This window comes from Rousettus aegyptiacus, unplaced genomic scaffold (assembly GCF_014176215.1).
Source record: "Rousettus aegyptiacus isolate mRouAeg1 unplaced genomic scaffold, mRouAeg1.p scaffold_m13_p_6, whole genome shotgun sequence".
Classification (NCBI taxonomy): Eukaryota; Metazoa; Chordata; class Mammalia; order Chiroptera; family Pteropodidae; genus Rousettus; species Rousettus aegyptiacus.
This window is the reverse complement of record NW_023416309.1, coordinates 85736176-85752508: the sequence shown is the minus strand read 5'-3', so window position 1 is coordinate 85752508 and position 16333 is coordinate 85736176. Positions and strand designations below refer to the sequence as shown.

At 36.2% G+C, this 16333-nt stretch overlaps 1 protein-coding gene across 8 annotated transcripts in view; it reads right to left on the bottom strand.

The window, feature by feature from the left end:
• The window catches only part of ACACA (acetyl-CoA carboxylase alpha), a 253317-nt gene that overhangs the window by 155980 nt on the left and 81004 nt on the right, over window positions 1–16333 (bottom strand). For all 8 annotated transcript variants that reach the window (XM_036223376.1, XM_036223375.1, XM_036223382.1 and 5 more), the window contains 9 exons: window positions 15767–15876; window positions 14350–14431; window positions 13255–13353; window positions 11815–11921; window positions 9133–9243; window positions 5234–5443; window positions 1980–2150; window positions 852–1013; window positions 326–489 (listed from right to left, as the gene is read on the bottom strand). In XM_036223376.1, coding sequence (XP_036079269.1) covers window positions 326–489; window positions 852–1013; window positions 1980–2150; window positions 5234–5443; window positions 9133–9243; window positions 11815–11921; window positions 13255–13353; window positions 14350–14431; window positions 15767–15876 — 1216 coding nt within the window. The remainder of the gene's footprint in view (window positions 1–325; window positions 490–851; window positions 1014–1979; window positions 2151–5233; window positions 5444–9132; window positions 9244–11814; window positions 11922–13254; window positions 13354–14349; window positions 14432–15766; window positions 15877–16333) is intronic.

Here is a 16333-nt window from a genome sequence, read left to right as displayed (position 1 = left end):
ATTGGTCAAGAATCTACCTCCCTCCAGGAACACACTTTTTTTATGGGAAAATGATATATTTAAAGCAATCAATTCTATAAGTTTATCAAAAATATCTGAAAGCAAAATTACCTGAAAAGGCTCAAGCAACAGAAAAACATCTGCCAAACATTACATAATTTAACACAACATGAATGCAAGTAAAATTGAAGACATATCTCTTCAAAAAGGTTGCTCATATTAGTACCTCTGTAGCAGATAAATTATTCCCATTCCTATGCCCACACCTTCACTGAAGATTAGCTCAGATTTATTTGTTAATGTAATCAAATGCTATTATACTTACGAAATTGCTTCCTCTCTGTTTTCTCCAAAGGAAAAGCAGTGACCGAACTGAGAATCAGCAAATTCATGAAGTCCCCCTGCAGCAGCAACACTGAAATAACCCCAAACATTCTTATTGCTACGGAAATTCAGTTCCTGAACTGTTCCTGAACTGGGCTTGAAACCCTGTTAGAGAATGAAGAATATGAAAAACCATGTTATATTTTCAAGGAAGAAGACATTTATATATTTATTATTTAGGCTCTGTGTTAAGCACAAACAAAAGCCAAAAAGATGCACAAAAATCATAAAGGATTGAGAGCCAACATTCAGTGCCACTGAGGAATCTGGAGTGAGTATAGCAGTTTGAAATGACCAATAGAGCAGTGATCACTTCTTTGTCTCTGATGAAACCTCAATAAATTTCCCTCTCCAGAGGAAGTCCCAAAATATTTGATAAGAAAGCCCTCAGGTACTATCTTAATATTAATGTACGCGGGGAGGTGGTGTGGGAGAGGGCGGGGAGAATCTTTTAAGTGATGAATTACCTCATCTGGATTTTCACTAGTGATCCGAGCAGCAATTACATGGCCCCTTGGGCAAGGAACATGAGCAGAATTTTCAAAATCAATGGGAGCATCGCCCCAGGGAGATACCCCATACATCATACGAATATCCTTGATTCTGTATAGAGGGACCCCCATGGCAATCTGAAAGGTAATAAAACACACATCATTCATTTTTCAGTTACTTTCCTTAAATATGGAGATTATCATATTACCTCCAAGATTTTTCATTTTAGTAGCCACCACCTAAAACATTCTATTTTTATAGCCTGATTCTACAATTATCAAGTAACTCTTAAATTACTTGAAACAAAATATGACACTACAGATAAGTTGCTAAATACTTCCCACTCCTACAAAAAGTCCCCTAATGTAACAGACATAAGTTTCTCTCTATTGTTATTTCTTCATGAAGAGATCAGAATGAAAATATCCAAGGGAAGAAAAGTCAACATCCATGGCTATCTAAAAAACTCAGACAGCTAAAAAGTCCTAACCATGTCACAATTATCTCAATTATTCCCACAAATCACCAAAGAAAATAAATAAATAAGTCTTTAGTCCTTAATGGAAATCCAGAAAGGGTTCTCAATGTGGGCAAAGAATGTTAGATATCAAATATCATTAGCCATTATTGCTTCTCACAATATTTGTTTCCTGGGATGAATGGAGCAAACAATATTAACAGGTAGTGCTTTAAACATTATAAAAATAAATGGGTGTTGCCACAGTCTTGCTCAGAAAAACTTTGACCATCACTGTGATGTGGAACTCCTTCAATATAGGATACTGGGAAAAGGAGTGAAGGGCAATTACAAATTTGTAAGCTTTTCTATGATTAAAACAATTTAATAAAGCATATGATTTTAAAAGTTTCTTTCTAAAATATAATAGCTTTTATCAAATGTGTCTGACTAAAAAGCAGACTGATATTTCTAGATTTGTATCACATTAAGAAAATCCACACATCATAACCTATACAGCACAGAGAGGAACATTAGATAAGACTCAGGACATGTTCTTCTCTTATCAGACACAGGTTAAACCAGTTTTTCAGGGATCTCTGACATTCTCTAGGCAACACTCTGAGCCAAAATCAAGCTGATTCACCTGGAGTTGTGCTGCAGGGAGATTGACATCAGCCACCATCTCGGTACAAGGATGCTCCACCTGGAGCCGAGGGTTCAGTTCCAGAAAGTAGAAACTGCCGTCCTGGCTGTAGAGGTATTCTACAGTTCCCGCACTCACATAACCAACCATTTTGGCAAGTTTCACCGCACACTTAAAGAAGAAAGATAAGCAAAGGTAAGTATCTCACCTTGTCCAGCTAGTGAACCACTGCTTATTTACAGCCTCTTCCTGATTCAACTATCTAGTGTTTATAAGAGCCACCAAAGGCTTTTAGCCACATGCAAGTAAATTTCATTATCTGATTATTATAGAAGATCCCTGGACATGGATGACAATTTCAACTCAAAGCTGGAGGAAACAGTGTTTTTTACTTGGGATCATGGGTAATCTTACCTTATCAGACACAATTACATACAGAAAAAAAAAACTGTGGCAGATTTATTACGGAGCCCTTGTTTGTAGTGTTTCTAGCATTCTTCCTAAAATATGGCTGTCTAGCTAGAGACTGGATTTTCCTGCCTCTCTTACAGCTAGTGACTAAGTTTTGACCAACATAATGCCAGCATTGGTGAGTAATATGCTTAATTCCTGAATTATGTTTTGAAAGGAAGTGCTTGTTCTCTATTTCTAGCTTTTCCCCTTCCTTGGACTAGAACATGATCATGACAGTACAAGCCAGTTTCAACCACGTAGATGCGAACAGTAAGAATGGCAAGCAAAACAGAACAAACCTGAATCCCAAAATGGCCTCACGGAGCAGAACTGTCCCACCAGCCCTGGAGAGCTCACCTCAGATTACGATGGAAAGGAAAAATAAATTTCTATCTTATCTGGTTTGTATTTTTTTAACCTCTTTATTACTACAAATTAACCTATAACCTTATCAATACAGAAATCATTAAGTTCATGTAGGATGCTGCTATTTAAAAAAAGTTAAAATATGTGATGCTGGCTTAGCAATAAGGTAGTGGGTAGCAACAAAACAGATACTGCAGACAGAAAGCTGGTGACCTCCTCGTTAGGCATAACAAAACATTTGTTGAACTGCGTCTTACAACTTGGATGTAGACAACACACCAACTAAGCCTTAAGAAAAATGGTTAGAGAAAGTCAGAATGTAAAAAACCAACCGCTTTTGTGCCAGAAACCTAGGAGAATAACAGAATGATTTGTACTGGAAAAGATTAGATTCTCACCCTAAAGCATTCCAGTGTCAAAGATCAGATAAAAGAAAAAATTCCTGTGTCTAGAAATCTTGGAATGTGGTTACCTCTGCCTAAAGCTGACTAGAAGCAAACAGTCCAGAAATTTACCAAGTTTTGAAGGAACTGTATTTCTAAACAAACCACAAACTTGACCTTCAAAAGCCTGTGATTGATAATTGGAGTATTCCTTATGGCCCCAATCCTGCACCAACAGGAAGTGAGCTGTGAAGCTCTGTCAAAGAAAGCATAGTACCCAAAAGTCAGTCACAGAGACAATGACACAAGGAAGAACTTCCAAGAGAACAAAGCCAGGTGACTTGAGGGACAATGGGCAAGGGATTTACTTCCAGAATGTAGAACCAGGGACAGCCAGAAGGCTCAGTGAGGTATCATTACAATTCCGCCTAGAAGGATTTAATAACTGCTATAGACCAATGATTATCGTATATTTTTCACTCTTTTCCAGATGGAAGTTATCTTGTTTCTATTCCACCACTGTATATTGGGTACATGGGGAAAGGAGGAATGAAAAAGGGTAAGTAACTTGTATTTTAGGCCACTGGCCCATGAAAAGCCACGTACACATTTAATGGAGGATGGAACAAACCTAGAGATCTTGGACTTTGAGCTGTCTACTTTGGGGAAAGGCTAAGGATGTTCTAAGAGTGAGAACAGGGTATGAAAGGAAAATGGATAGCCAGAAGAGTAGACTGAAGCATAGATTACTAACTGCTCCCCAGAAATTTTTCTTTGTGTCATCCATTTAGTATTAGAATATCCTGAATTTCAGCTGAGTATACGGCCCCTAGTTAGTGACTACAATTCCTAACACCCCTTAATAGCTAGGTGTAATTGTGTAACTGAATTCTGTCCAATGGAATGTGAGCAGAAGTAATACGTGTGATTGCTAGATCAAATTTTTATATGCTTGCCTTCCATGTCCTCCCCTCCTCCTGACCCACCCCACGCGGCTACAATGTGAGCATACTCTTGTGAGCTAGCTTTAATCATGAAGATGATGACACCCTAGGGCAAGGGTTGGCAAACTTCTTCAGTTAAAGGTCAGATAGTAATTATTTTCAGCTTGGTGTGCCATGTAGTCTCTGTCACAACTACTCAACTCTGTCACTGAAGCCATAAAGGAGCCATAGATAATACATAAATAAACTAGCATGGCTATATTCCAAAAACATTTTATTTACAAAAGCAGGTGGCAGGCTAGATTTGGCCTGTGAGCTATAGTTTGCTAACCTCCCTCTTAGTGAATGGCGCAGCAATGAACCTGGGTCCCTGGCACCAGCTCATCTCTGAACTGATTAAACAGAATTTATACTTTTGTGTAAGCCATGGTATTTTGGAAGCCTCTATTACAGCAGTTAATGAATGTGTCATTACACACACACACACACACACACAAGTAGAAATTAAGCTTCCAACACAGATGACTATATATTTAGCTTATTTGGAATTCAGGAGAAAAAAGAGATAGAAAATACATTTCCAATAAGATGAAGGCTGAGTCACAATTCCAGAAAGAATCATGCTAGACTGGCTAAAATACAACTATTCCCAAGGGAACTACAAGACTGCTGAGAGATTCTTTTCTATACAAAAATATAGTCCCCAATAAATTTAATAAAATTAAAAAAATAAAAATATACGTAGAATATGTAAACTTTAAAGATACTTAGAGGACCTTTTAAGAGATAATGGATTTGCTTATCTTGAGCTTGTTAAAAAATCAAACAGGAAGATTAAAAATCCCAAAACATTTCTCTTCTTTATACCTATTCAAAATAGTACATTGATTTTTTTTTTTTTCTAAAGCGTTAACTAATTCAGAGCTTGAAATGTTCACTGGCAACTCTCCTAGAGGAAGAATAGCAGAATGATTTGTACTGGAAAAGAATATCATCTTATCAATTATCCGGAATCATTGTTAGAAATTCCACTGCTCGCAGATAGTCTAGGAATTTGAGTAGTAGTTCTGTGTAAGAAAACAAAAATTAGAGCTTTTCATATAAATACCTGTTCCATATGTTCAAATACTGCTGGAGTAGCAATGGCAGCAGGTGCCTCTTCGATAATCTTCTGATGTCTGCGCTGCACAGAGCAATCACGACCAAACAAAGAGATAGCATTGCCATACTGATCTGCTAAGATCTGCACCTCCAGATGACGAGATTGCTTGGCTAGTCTCATCACAAATATAGGCGATCCAGGGACTTCGGCTTGAACCTATATTAGAAAAGAAAAGAAAACAAATTTGTAAGTAGTAAGAAATTTTTTTCTATCTCGACAAGCTGCTTCGATTTCAACAGGCAGATGCCTAGAAGTGTCAAGGACCATGATAATGAATAGGAATACAAAAATGAATAAAATATATAGTTCATGTTCTCACCTATTTTTAAGAGATTGCATTGTTAGTTATATAATCAATATTAATTGATGAATATGAAAACATATGAACATCCAGTGTGTTACACAGGTAAAGAACAACATATTTTGCAAACACACAAACAAATACTCTCAAGAGGGCACAGTACTGCCATGAACTCTAAATAGCCAAATGTACAATTTGCTGCCGACTACATACATGCTTTTCTGGTTCATATTATAGCATATATGGTATTGTTGTAGTGAAAGGACTTTTATCTTCAATTCTGAAGCATACTGTTACTGGATACAGAATTCTACACTGGCAATTATTCTCTTTCAGCACTTAAAAAATACCTCAATATTTTCTGGCTTCCACTGTTTCTACTGAGATATCAGCTATCAATCTTATTTTTATTCCTTTGAAAGTAATCTTTTCTTTTCCAGCTGCTTTAAGATGTTCTCTTTTTTGTCCCTCTCTTTTTAGGGGAGTGAGGTGGCAGATTTACTTAGATAAGCTTCAATGTAGTTTTCTCTATTCTTATCCTGCAAGGCTCATAGTGTTTTTTGAATCTGAGCTTGGTATTTTTTATCAGTTCAGTAAAATTCTTAGCCCTTATCTCTTCAAAAATTGCTTCTGCTCCATGATTTCTTCAAATATTACTTCTGTTCCATTCTCTCTCTCTTCTCCTGAGACTCAAAGCAAATTATGTTATCTTACTTCACTGTATCCCATATGTCTTTTATACTCTATCTTTTACGCTCTGTTTTTTTATGTAACAAGTCACCTCAAGACTCAGTGGCTTGTTTAGGACATCAACTGTTTTATTTGCTCATGATGTTGTACTCATCTGGGTAGTTCTTCTGGTCTTGCCTCTCACGTGCATATCATCCGGTGGCTCAAGTGACATTGAATGGTCTCACTCAAATGTCTGATGACTTGTCTTGACAGCTGGCTGGTAGGTCTAGGGAGCCATGACTGGAACAGCTCATCTGTATTGCATGTGGCCTCTCATCTTCCAGTAAGCTAGACGAGGCTTCTTCAATGTAGTGTTCCAAGAAAGTAAGGGCAGAAGCTCAAGGCTTCACAAGCTCTAGGCTCTAAAACTTATATACCATCACTTTGGCCACATTCTAATGGTCTAAGCAAGCCACAAGACCAGCTGAGAGTCAAGGGGTGGGAAAAGAGATGCCATCTCTTTATGGGAGGAAAGGCAAAGTTGCATTGCAAAGGGATATACATACAAGGATGGGAGGAGTTATTGCGGCCATTTCTGCAAACAATCTCCTATGGTCCTCTCTCTGGCCACAATAATTCACATACCTCCCACATGCAAAATAGACTCACCCCCTCCCAAGACCCCCAAAGTCATCCAATCATGGCATCAGGCTTGACGTCCACTTTCTCATAAGTCATGTCCGGAAGTGAATGAGACTCCTTGAGTGCAGCTCCTTAAGGGCAGTTTCTCTTGATCCACAGATCTGGGAACTAAAAATGACAAGTTATCTGCCCCCAACACCCCCAACATTTAATGATGAGATGGGGAGAAGATAACTCTAAAAGATACTCCTGTTCAAAGAAGAGAGAATAGGAGTATATAGTAGTCATTAGTCCACAGCAGTTCTGAAATCCGGATGTTGTCAGGTTCCCTTACTCCAAGGGTATGAAATGTTTTTGTTTGTTTGTTTGTTTTTGTTTTGCAGGGGTCTTGTTTTGCTCCCTGGGAGTGGTTTCCTAATCCATGGCTCTTCTGCTCTTACCTCTAGCTCTCTAGGCTCCTAGCTCCGCTCTCCGAAAAATCTCTTTTTATTTGAAAAGATTGATGTTTACAGATTAATAGCTTTCTCAGTCTGTTTTCTATCCATAGAAAATTGAAGGCCCAGAGGCCTCTCTCAAGTTTGAACTGTATTTTTTAGTCCTTTTGGTGTGTTCATTAATACAAGTCCCTTGCAAACTTTGTGGGTTTCCTATGAATCATATTGAGGAGTCACTCCTTGCCCCAAAAGGGATATCCATAACTTTTCTGCACAGATCTCTCTATACTTTGGGCATGTCTCACTGCTATGAGACAACACCCTTAAGATTTTTAGAAGCCCTCCTTATCTGAGAGGGAACCTATCAAACTGGAAATGAGAAACAGTTCTTTTTTCAAACTCGACAAGTTTAAAACACCTTCTTTAGCTCATCTCTCTTTTATAGTTCCTTTATATAAACAATCAGAAGCATTCGATAGATACTTTAAACACTTTGTCTAGAAATCCCCTTAACTAGGTCCACAAATTCATTAAATACATTCTTTTCCTTCTAGGTTACCTCAGGCAATTGTTCCATTATTTCAGAACATGGGTTACCATTTTTCCAGCTTTAACCTTTGAGCCAGTGTCAAAGTCAATGTCACATATTTTACTTTTTTTTTTGTTCTGAGAGCATCACATATTTAGGTATCAATTTCTAAATCAGTTATCCATTAATGCCTAACAAACCACCCAAAATTTAGTGACTTAGGACACTGACTATCTTATTTTATTTCCTCATAGCAATTTGAACTGGGCTCAGTTGAGCAATTCTCCTGCTGATCTAGGCCCGGAGCCATTCATATAGCTGTAGTCATCTGTCAACCAGACTGGGGTTGTTAGATGGTTTAATATGGCCTCACTTACATGTCTCAAAGGGGGTACTGACTGCACCACATGGAAGACCCAGTTCAGATACTTTTTCTCTTTAACCCACGACAATGAAGCGAGAAGTTTGCTCATGAATGATTAAAAGAAAAAAGGGAAGGCAAATAAAAAGTAGCTAGAGGGTACTAGTAAAGAAAGAGTGGAAAGCTGGAAGAATGAAAAGGCTAGAACACATCCCAATTTTCATTTTTCTGACTCAACTTTTTTTGGGTATTGGTAGGAAAAAAAAGAGTGAGTCAAGTATGTGAGATTAACTCTGAGGGCAGGGGAAAAAGAGACTCCTGTTTCCTGATTCTCTAAGATTTCTCTGAAAAGAGATCATTTCTTTGGCCTTCACAATCATCCTGTAGTACGGCCACATCAACTTGGCCACAAATTAGCTGCGCAAGCAGAGAAAGACCCTAGGTTCAGCTTTCCCAAGTCACTCATAGAACATGGACCTGCCATAGGATTCCTGTGCCAGGATGTAGTGGCCATGTAGCACAAGCTAGGGTATAGAGTGCTGGGCCAGCAGGGTAGATGACACACATGGCAGAAACTCAGGAGCCTGCAGCCAATTTGAACTTAAGTGAGGTAAAGTCAATCAGAGAGCCTGGACTTGGTGAAGCCAAGAGCATACAGATCAGAAGTTAACCATACCACTTACTTTATCTATAATGCCAGCAGAAGAGGGGCACCAAAATACAGAAAAATGCTGACTCTTCCTTGTCACTATAAGGTCCTAATAGCCACCATACATGGAAGAGATATCTGAGAAACTGAGGATTTTTATATAAGTGAGAATACTCTGTTTTCTGGACATCCAAATTATACTGTGAGTTAAATCAAAACTGTTATACATGTTAATTCAAAGACAACTTGTACTCTACCTGTCTAAAGAGGTTAGGGAAGTCATCTGCATTGTTGACTTTTCTGATTCCCTTTCCTCCTCCTCCTTCTGAGGCCTTGATCATTACTGGATATCCAACTTCCTCTGCCGCCTTCAATAAGAAAGAGAAAAATGGAAGTAAGAGTGGTATTAGTAGGGAAAGAGAAACTGGTATTTTCTTCCTTTAAGAATGTTGTGTTTTGGTAGGTCTATTTGTAGTAAAAATAGAAAGATCTTGAAGATACACTAGGTGAAAGAAGTAACAGAATAATTTGTACTATAAGATTGAACCAAAAGAAATTTCACTATGTTTTACGTATGATTACATACACATTCATACACCCACATATTTATGTGTAAAAAAAATGTTTACAGTATACATCAGTGATGATTTATAAAATGTGGGTGGATATAAACTTTCACTTATACTATATATATTTCTGTATTATTGAAATTTCTTATACATGCAAGTATTCATGTATTAACCATAATTTTTATTTTTAAAAAAAGATATAAGTAAGTCACTTAATATAAGCTGATGGCCTCGGTATGGCTTCTGACAACATATAAGTAAGACTCAACAAATCAGAACTCTTATGTATTCAGAAATTTTTTCTCACTCAACCTTTTATAAAAGATAAAAACAATGAGATACACTAATAAAATTAGTCAGAAAACTAATATTCAACACATACTCTAAATGTGCTTTTCACATTATAGTATTTTATAATTATCACTCCTATCTTAGGAGTGATAATTATAAATAGGGAGCTGGTTAAATCAAGATATATCCCTATTGCTAGAATACTATGAAATTATTAAAAGGAATGAGGTGGTTTTTACATTTAATGATATGAAAGATTCAAAATTGTATTGTTAAGGCAAAAAAGTAAATTGGAGGAAAAGTTAACCAAAAGTTTAAAATAACTAAGTCATTCCTTCATCAAAACATTCCAGTCTGTTAAGGCTTAACATTATAGTAAAATCTAAAAAATATATCACCAGAAAAAGACCATTTCAAATATTAATTTGTCAGTTGATTAAGTATGAAAATCTTTTAATCATAGTATCATCTCTTCTAAAATTCTCTTAACTCTATTCATTACTATTCTTATAAACAGAGATAGCATGATGAACTCAATCACTGGGTTATAAGTGGTCAAAGAGACAGCCATAAACATAGAAAAGAGACTTAAAAAAAAAAAATAGGACAGCCCACACGATGTCAGTAAGTAAGAAGGCAGACATCTTAAAAACATATGAAGGCTCTAGGCACAGGTTGTCCACTTAAAATATTTTAGAAAAATTTTAATACCATGAGGAAAATGTTTATATATAATGTTTATATATAATTTTAAGTAGAAAAAATGAGGATTATTCAATATATATAGTAAGATTCTAACTTTATAATTATAATAATTGTTATGGGAATTTATTAATAAAGATTATCATTACATAATCTATGAATAAAAACTGACTGTAAGAAAATAAATGAGTATATTAACAGGATTTATCTCTGGTTAATAGGCTTGGCAGTGGTTTTATCATCTCTTTTCTGGCTTTCCAAATTTTCTAGCAGATAATTTTATGTTTATAATTATAACCAAGAAAAAAAGGAATATTAATTAATAAGCAAAATAGCCAGGCTTCTATTATTTTGCAAATTTAGCAAATAGAATATAGCATTTGCAATTCAATCAAAAATATTAATTCTTAAGCTTATAGAATGCTTAATCTAAAATGTAAATAACATAGAAAAATTAGTTGAGCATTTAGTGTTCCTCTTGAATTTATAACATACAAGCCAAACACAAATACTGTGTTTTTCTAAAATAGCCTCTTTCATCATCTATCTGGAGGCATAGTTACAAAGTGAAAGGGAAACAAACTGGAGAGAACTATAAAGGAAAGAATACTTCAAAGAATTTCCTTTTTCTTGCGCTCCTGTTTCTACATGGATGGCAACAATTATAGAGTAACACTTTCAGCCTCTCTCAGTTCTCCCACCCCCAACCCTACCTCTCTCCAAGGGAAATTATGTGATTGGTCAGTTTGTAAGGAAGACCTGAGTATGCGTAGCTCAGCCTCTTTTCCCCTTTGGGATCAGCCCACTGCACAGAACATACGCTCTTTGTCAGCTCTCAGCCATACAATAAGCAGAATGATAAACGCTATGCTTCTGTAGAGAAGTCTGTGGTTATTGGGCACCACCAGGAACCAGTGAGTGAGCCTGCTTAATTGATGTTCGAATCACAAATCTGAATGTTGCTACACATTTAAGCCATTTTCACCGATATCTCTATTCATAATAAAATGACATTTTGATCTCTATCTGCCTGGCTTCTTGGTTCTGAACTCAAGCAGGGCAAAAGTGTATTATTTGATAACCCTCCCCTCCCATACACACACACTAACAGGTGGTAGAGGGAAGAACCAGTACCTTCTTAAAGCTCTGATTTAACCACCTAAGAAATGGTCTTTCCAAATGAGAAGTTTGCTTCAAAACAAATTTAAATTATTTTTATTAAATCTAGGTCACTTCTTCACTCTATAAACTATACCTCCTGGTCTTATGACCCTAATCCCATCATGGGTATATGTCATGAACTAGGCTCCAAATTGCTGTATTTCTGACTATAATTGGTCAGTTGAAAGATATTACTCCCTGGAGTTAGTAACCTACCTTTAGCCCATCATCCACATCCTTCACATAACCTTTTTCATATAGTTCCTGGGGAACATTTAAGATACGTTTTGAAAAGTCATTTTCCTGCCAGTCCACACGAAGACCTGCAATAGATAACAGTGACTTAACAGTAGCTATAAGGACTTCTGTTCTTGGCAATTTTTTCCTATACCTTCTTTAAAATGCTCTCATATTTATCCAAAGTTGAAGATAGATGGGAGAAAGAAAAATGCCATAAAACCTTGATCAGTCATTGGGGTTAATGGTATTCATCTATAGCAGAACCTGGTGGCAACTTGGGTTTCCAGTGTAAGTAGGACCTTAACTGGAAAAATCCAGGAGTGCTAACAGGCAGCAAATTATAAAAATGCAAGTACATAAAAGACAAAAAAAAAAAGCATGTCAGGCTTCTCATAGCAACTTGGCAGGCAAATACCTTCAATTTGTGTGTTTAGGCCTGCTCCAGGGCCAGAGGTCTGGGAAATTATTCAATCTTTATGAGCCCTTGGAAATGGAAATGGCGGTTTTATTGGTCTCAGAAGAGGCATGATTCCATGCTCTCTGAATGTCCCTGTACTCAGCCACAAGGGGAATGCTATAGACTCTCCATTCAAACAAGAACAATTCCACCTTTTATTTTAAACTGTTTGACCCAGCAGGTCTGGAGAGGATACTGCAATCCCTCTGGAGAGCTAGCCTAACAAGAGTTCAAATCTGTTCAGCCTTAAGACAATGGTCATTCCCACTTTAGGAAAGGTTTCAGTGTCTGTCTGCTCCCTGTGCTCAAGTACTAAAAAAATAGAAGTTTGTATTGTTATCAGCTATAATAATTCACACAGTACTCTTTGAGGAATCTGTCAAGAATAAATCATTTTCAGAAAAATTTTTTTCTGCATGCCTGGAAGAAAGGTTGACTATTGCCCTCACTTTGAACATCAAATGCAAATGAGAGGTTGAATTATGTATGGTATTACACAGGCAAAACAAATAGTCAATACACTGTAGGCTGACATAAAAAAAAAGCTAGCGAACATTTCAGTATATGGGTTTTAGGTTTTTTAGTGATCCAGGTCACTTCCCAGGCAGGTTTAAGGGCCTAATTCTGCCTAGGAAGTTCATTTCTGAGAAAGGTTCTAGACTAATCAGAGTAGATCCAAATCCATTGAACTATATGAATTTTCCCAGAGTTTCTCCAAATTAAGTCCCAAGATCACTTAAATCACAGTTTAGCATCTGCGTGTCTGGTACAAAATGTATATTCCTAAAACATAATAAAATCACAGCTGTATTAATTAAGCCTGAAGATAAAAGAAACCATTAATTGACCTGGATTCTATTTCTTTTTAAGTAAACAAACTTAAACCCCAAGCCACAGTCTCAAATAGCCTAATTGAACTTTTCTGCACTTCAAGATACAAACAAGAAATAGCTTCTTACCACTGCCACTCCAGGGAAGAGTTGGGATACCCGCAGTTTGAGCCACTATTGAAGATGCAATCTTATCCCCCAAAGCCCACATGGCCTGGCTTGGTGGGCCTAAAAACAAAACAAGAAAAGAACCCTGACTGGAACATCTTGGCCTCATTTCTTTCACATATATTTAATCTTCTATATAATCACTTTTATATTTGTGTTGTCCCCTATCACATCACATATGCAAATCACAAACTTGATTATGAGGACGACTATGTTTTGATTCACTTTTGCACCCTTTATAGAACCTAACAGTAGTAAGCTTTTAGTACACGATGAGAGTTCAATATATATAAATAATGCTGAAATAGATTTCTGACAAATCTAATTTTATCGTCCTTCATGATTCAACTTTACCAGATTAGAAATGTCTTTTTCTTTTTCTTTTTCTTTTTTATAAACAATATCTTAAAGTAAGAACTATGAAGTTTTGGGGTTCAAGTATGAAATATTACCCTCCTTGGTCTTAGGGGAACCAAAAAGGAAGATTTAACTTTAATAGGGTTTACAAAGTATAATCATCATTGTAGAAGAGAAAAATTTTGAACCATATAATCTTTATTTCTCTCTTTGCTATAGGAGAGCAGAAAAGTCAGAAAACAGAGCTCTCACTAATAGGAATATAACCTATATGTTTAAATGCAAAGGTGTTAACCCATATTTAAGGGCACACTCCTAGGGTATCCTAAGTATTCAATTATCTTTGCTATATAAAAATAGGTCCTTTCTCCACATATTTTCCGTAAGGTTAATGGTGAAGTTTTTAAAAGCCAGTGTTTTGGAAATCAGAGCTTCTTCCATATTTCATGGAAAAGAATCTAGGGTCAGAAAACACAATCAAGATGCAGAGACATAAGCAGGTATAAGAAATGAGGAAGGGGAAAAAAATAAATGAAGAGGGTTACTCTGAGAGTCGCTGATTAACAAAAAAAAAAAAAAGGGAGAGAGAGAGAGAGAGAATAAATGTTAAACTGAAGAAAAGCAGTACATAGAGTGGAAAATGGGCAAAATTGACAAAGAGGAAAAAGAAGACTAGAACAGTATGTCAGAAAGGCTTACCCATGAAGGCGATACCATTTTTCAAAAGAAGTTCTGGGAGCTTGGGATTTTCAGAAGCATGACCCCAGCCAGCCCACACTGCCTATCAGGGAACACAATATGGTTCATTCTTAAAATTCGTATTAAAAAACAATACACGATAAACTGTATCATTCTCTACCAAGACTGGCCCTACTCCATGAGGTACAATAGCTCCACAGCAGCCAAATACTTACAAATCTTGAGTTTTCTCTTAGGGCTTAAAGACACTTACCCTAAACTTCTTAACACAAGTGGTAGGGAAGAAATTACTTACTTTTATACCACCGTATTCTGGGCTAAGAATATTCCATTGGAAAGAGGCAACTTTCACTTATTTCGGATAGTTTGAAGGTGAAATGGACTGAATAAATAATCTCTGAAAAACCCTTACAAACTTCCTGTTTGTATTGTTTAATTTTGACTAATTGTATTCTTTCTATTTTTCCTTTCCCTGTCTGTTATATTACATATAAAAGCATTTATCAATTTTCAACAAAGATGCTTTCCATAAAATTAAAAGTTCTCTGGATGTCCCCTTGTGTGTAACTGTAAAATGGCTAAATTATTTTTTCCTGTGACAACTTGGAAATTTTATTTGTGTTTATTAAAACAGCAAAGCATTTAAAACCATAACATGCAACAGTTTTCACTGGCAAGTGTAAGTAGTTCATATATGAAATATAGTGCTGAATTTGAATAATGTCTTTAAAGTGGCAACTTTTTTTTTTTTCCTTAAAAACTTTTGGAAAATTTTTCAATTACAGTTAACATACAATCTTGTATTGGTTTCAGGTATATCATCATGATTAAACCTTTGTATCTTACAAAGTGACCACCTTGATAAGTCTAGTACCCCTCTAACACCATACATAGATAGCTATAACAGTATTATTGGCTATATTCTCTGTGCTGTACTTTGCACTATCATGACTGTTTTTAAAATTGGCAATCTGTACATCTTAATCCCTTCCTTTTTCACCTAGCCCCTAACCCCTCTCCTATCTGGCAACCATTAAAATGTTCTCGGTATCTCTGAGTTTGTTTCTCCTTTATTCCGTTTTTTAAATTCTACATATAAATGAAATCATGTGATATTTGTCTTTCTCTCTCTGACTTATTTCACTTAGCATGATACCCTCTAGGTCTATCCATTTTGCCACAAATGGTAAGATTTAATTTTTTTATAGCCAAGTAATATTACATTGTGTGTGTGTGTATATATATATATGTGTATATATATATATATACATATACACATATATATATATATACCACCACTTCTTTATTTAATTGTCTATTAATGGACACTTAAGTTGCTTTCATATCCTCACTATTGTAAATAATGCTGCAATGAACATATAAATTTGGTTTTAAAGGACACATTGACATCTCTTACTTGGACTGGGATCCTTTTAGCAATGTCAAGAATTAATTCCACATTTGCATAGTTGTTGTTGTTTGGTCCTCCTGGTACTGGCACGTAGTGATCTGCCATCTTAATGTACTCTGAAAATACAAGCAAATCAATAGAGAACACATATGTTGTTTTCTGAAATAGAACAGCAGAGCAAAACTATGTAGAGGACAAGTACCATCATGAGAAACCACAAGACAAACTGCATTATGGGGTAATTTCCAGGACCATTTATTTGGAGGCTCTGACTTTATTAAAGTCACAGACACTAATATCCAATAATCTCATATTTAGGAAGCTCTAATACTATAACAGCAGTTCTCAAACATTTCACTAGATGACCTTTCTAAAGGGTCTTTATGATCCCCATATCAAAAATAATGTGTCTGTCACTAGAGGTCCATGTATAATTATTCTATTCTGGGAAAAAAGTTCTGTCTCTGACACCCTTTACCTTTAACTTGCACTGTACTCTGAGAAAGCCCTTTTCCTGGTATTCAGCTGGGACAGAATGAGGACAGAGGGTAGAGTCTGGAGGGTATGTAGACT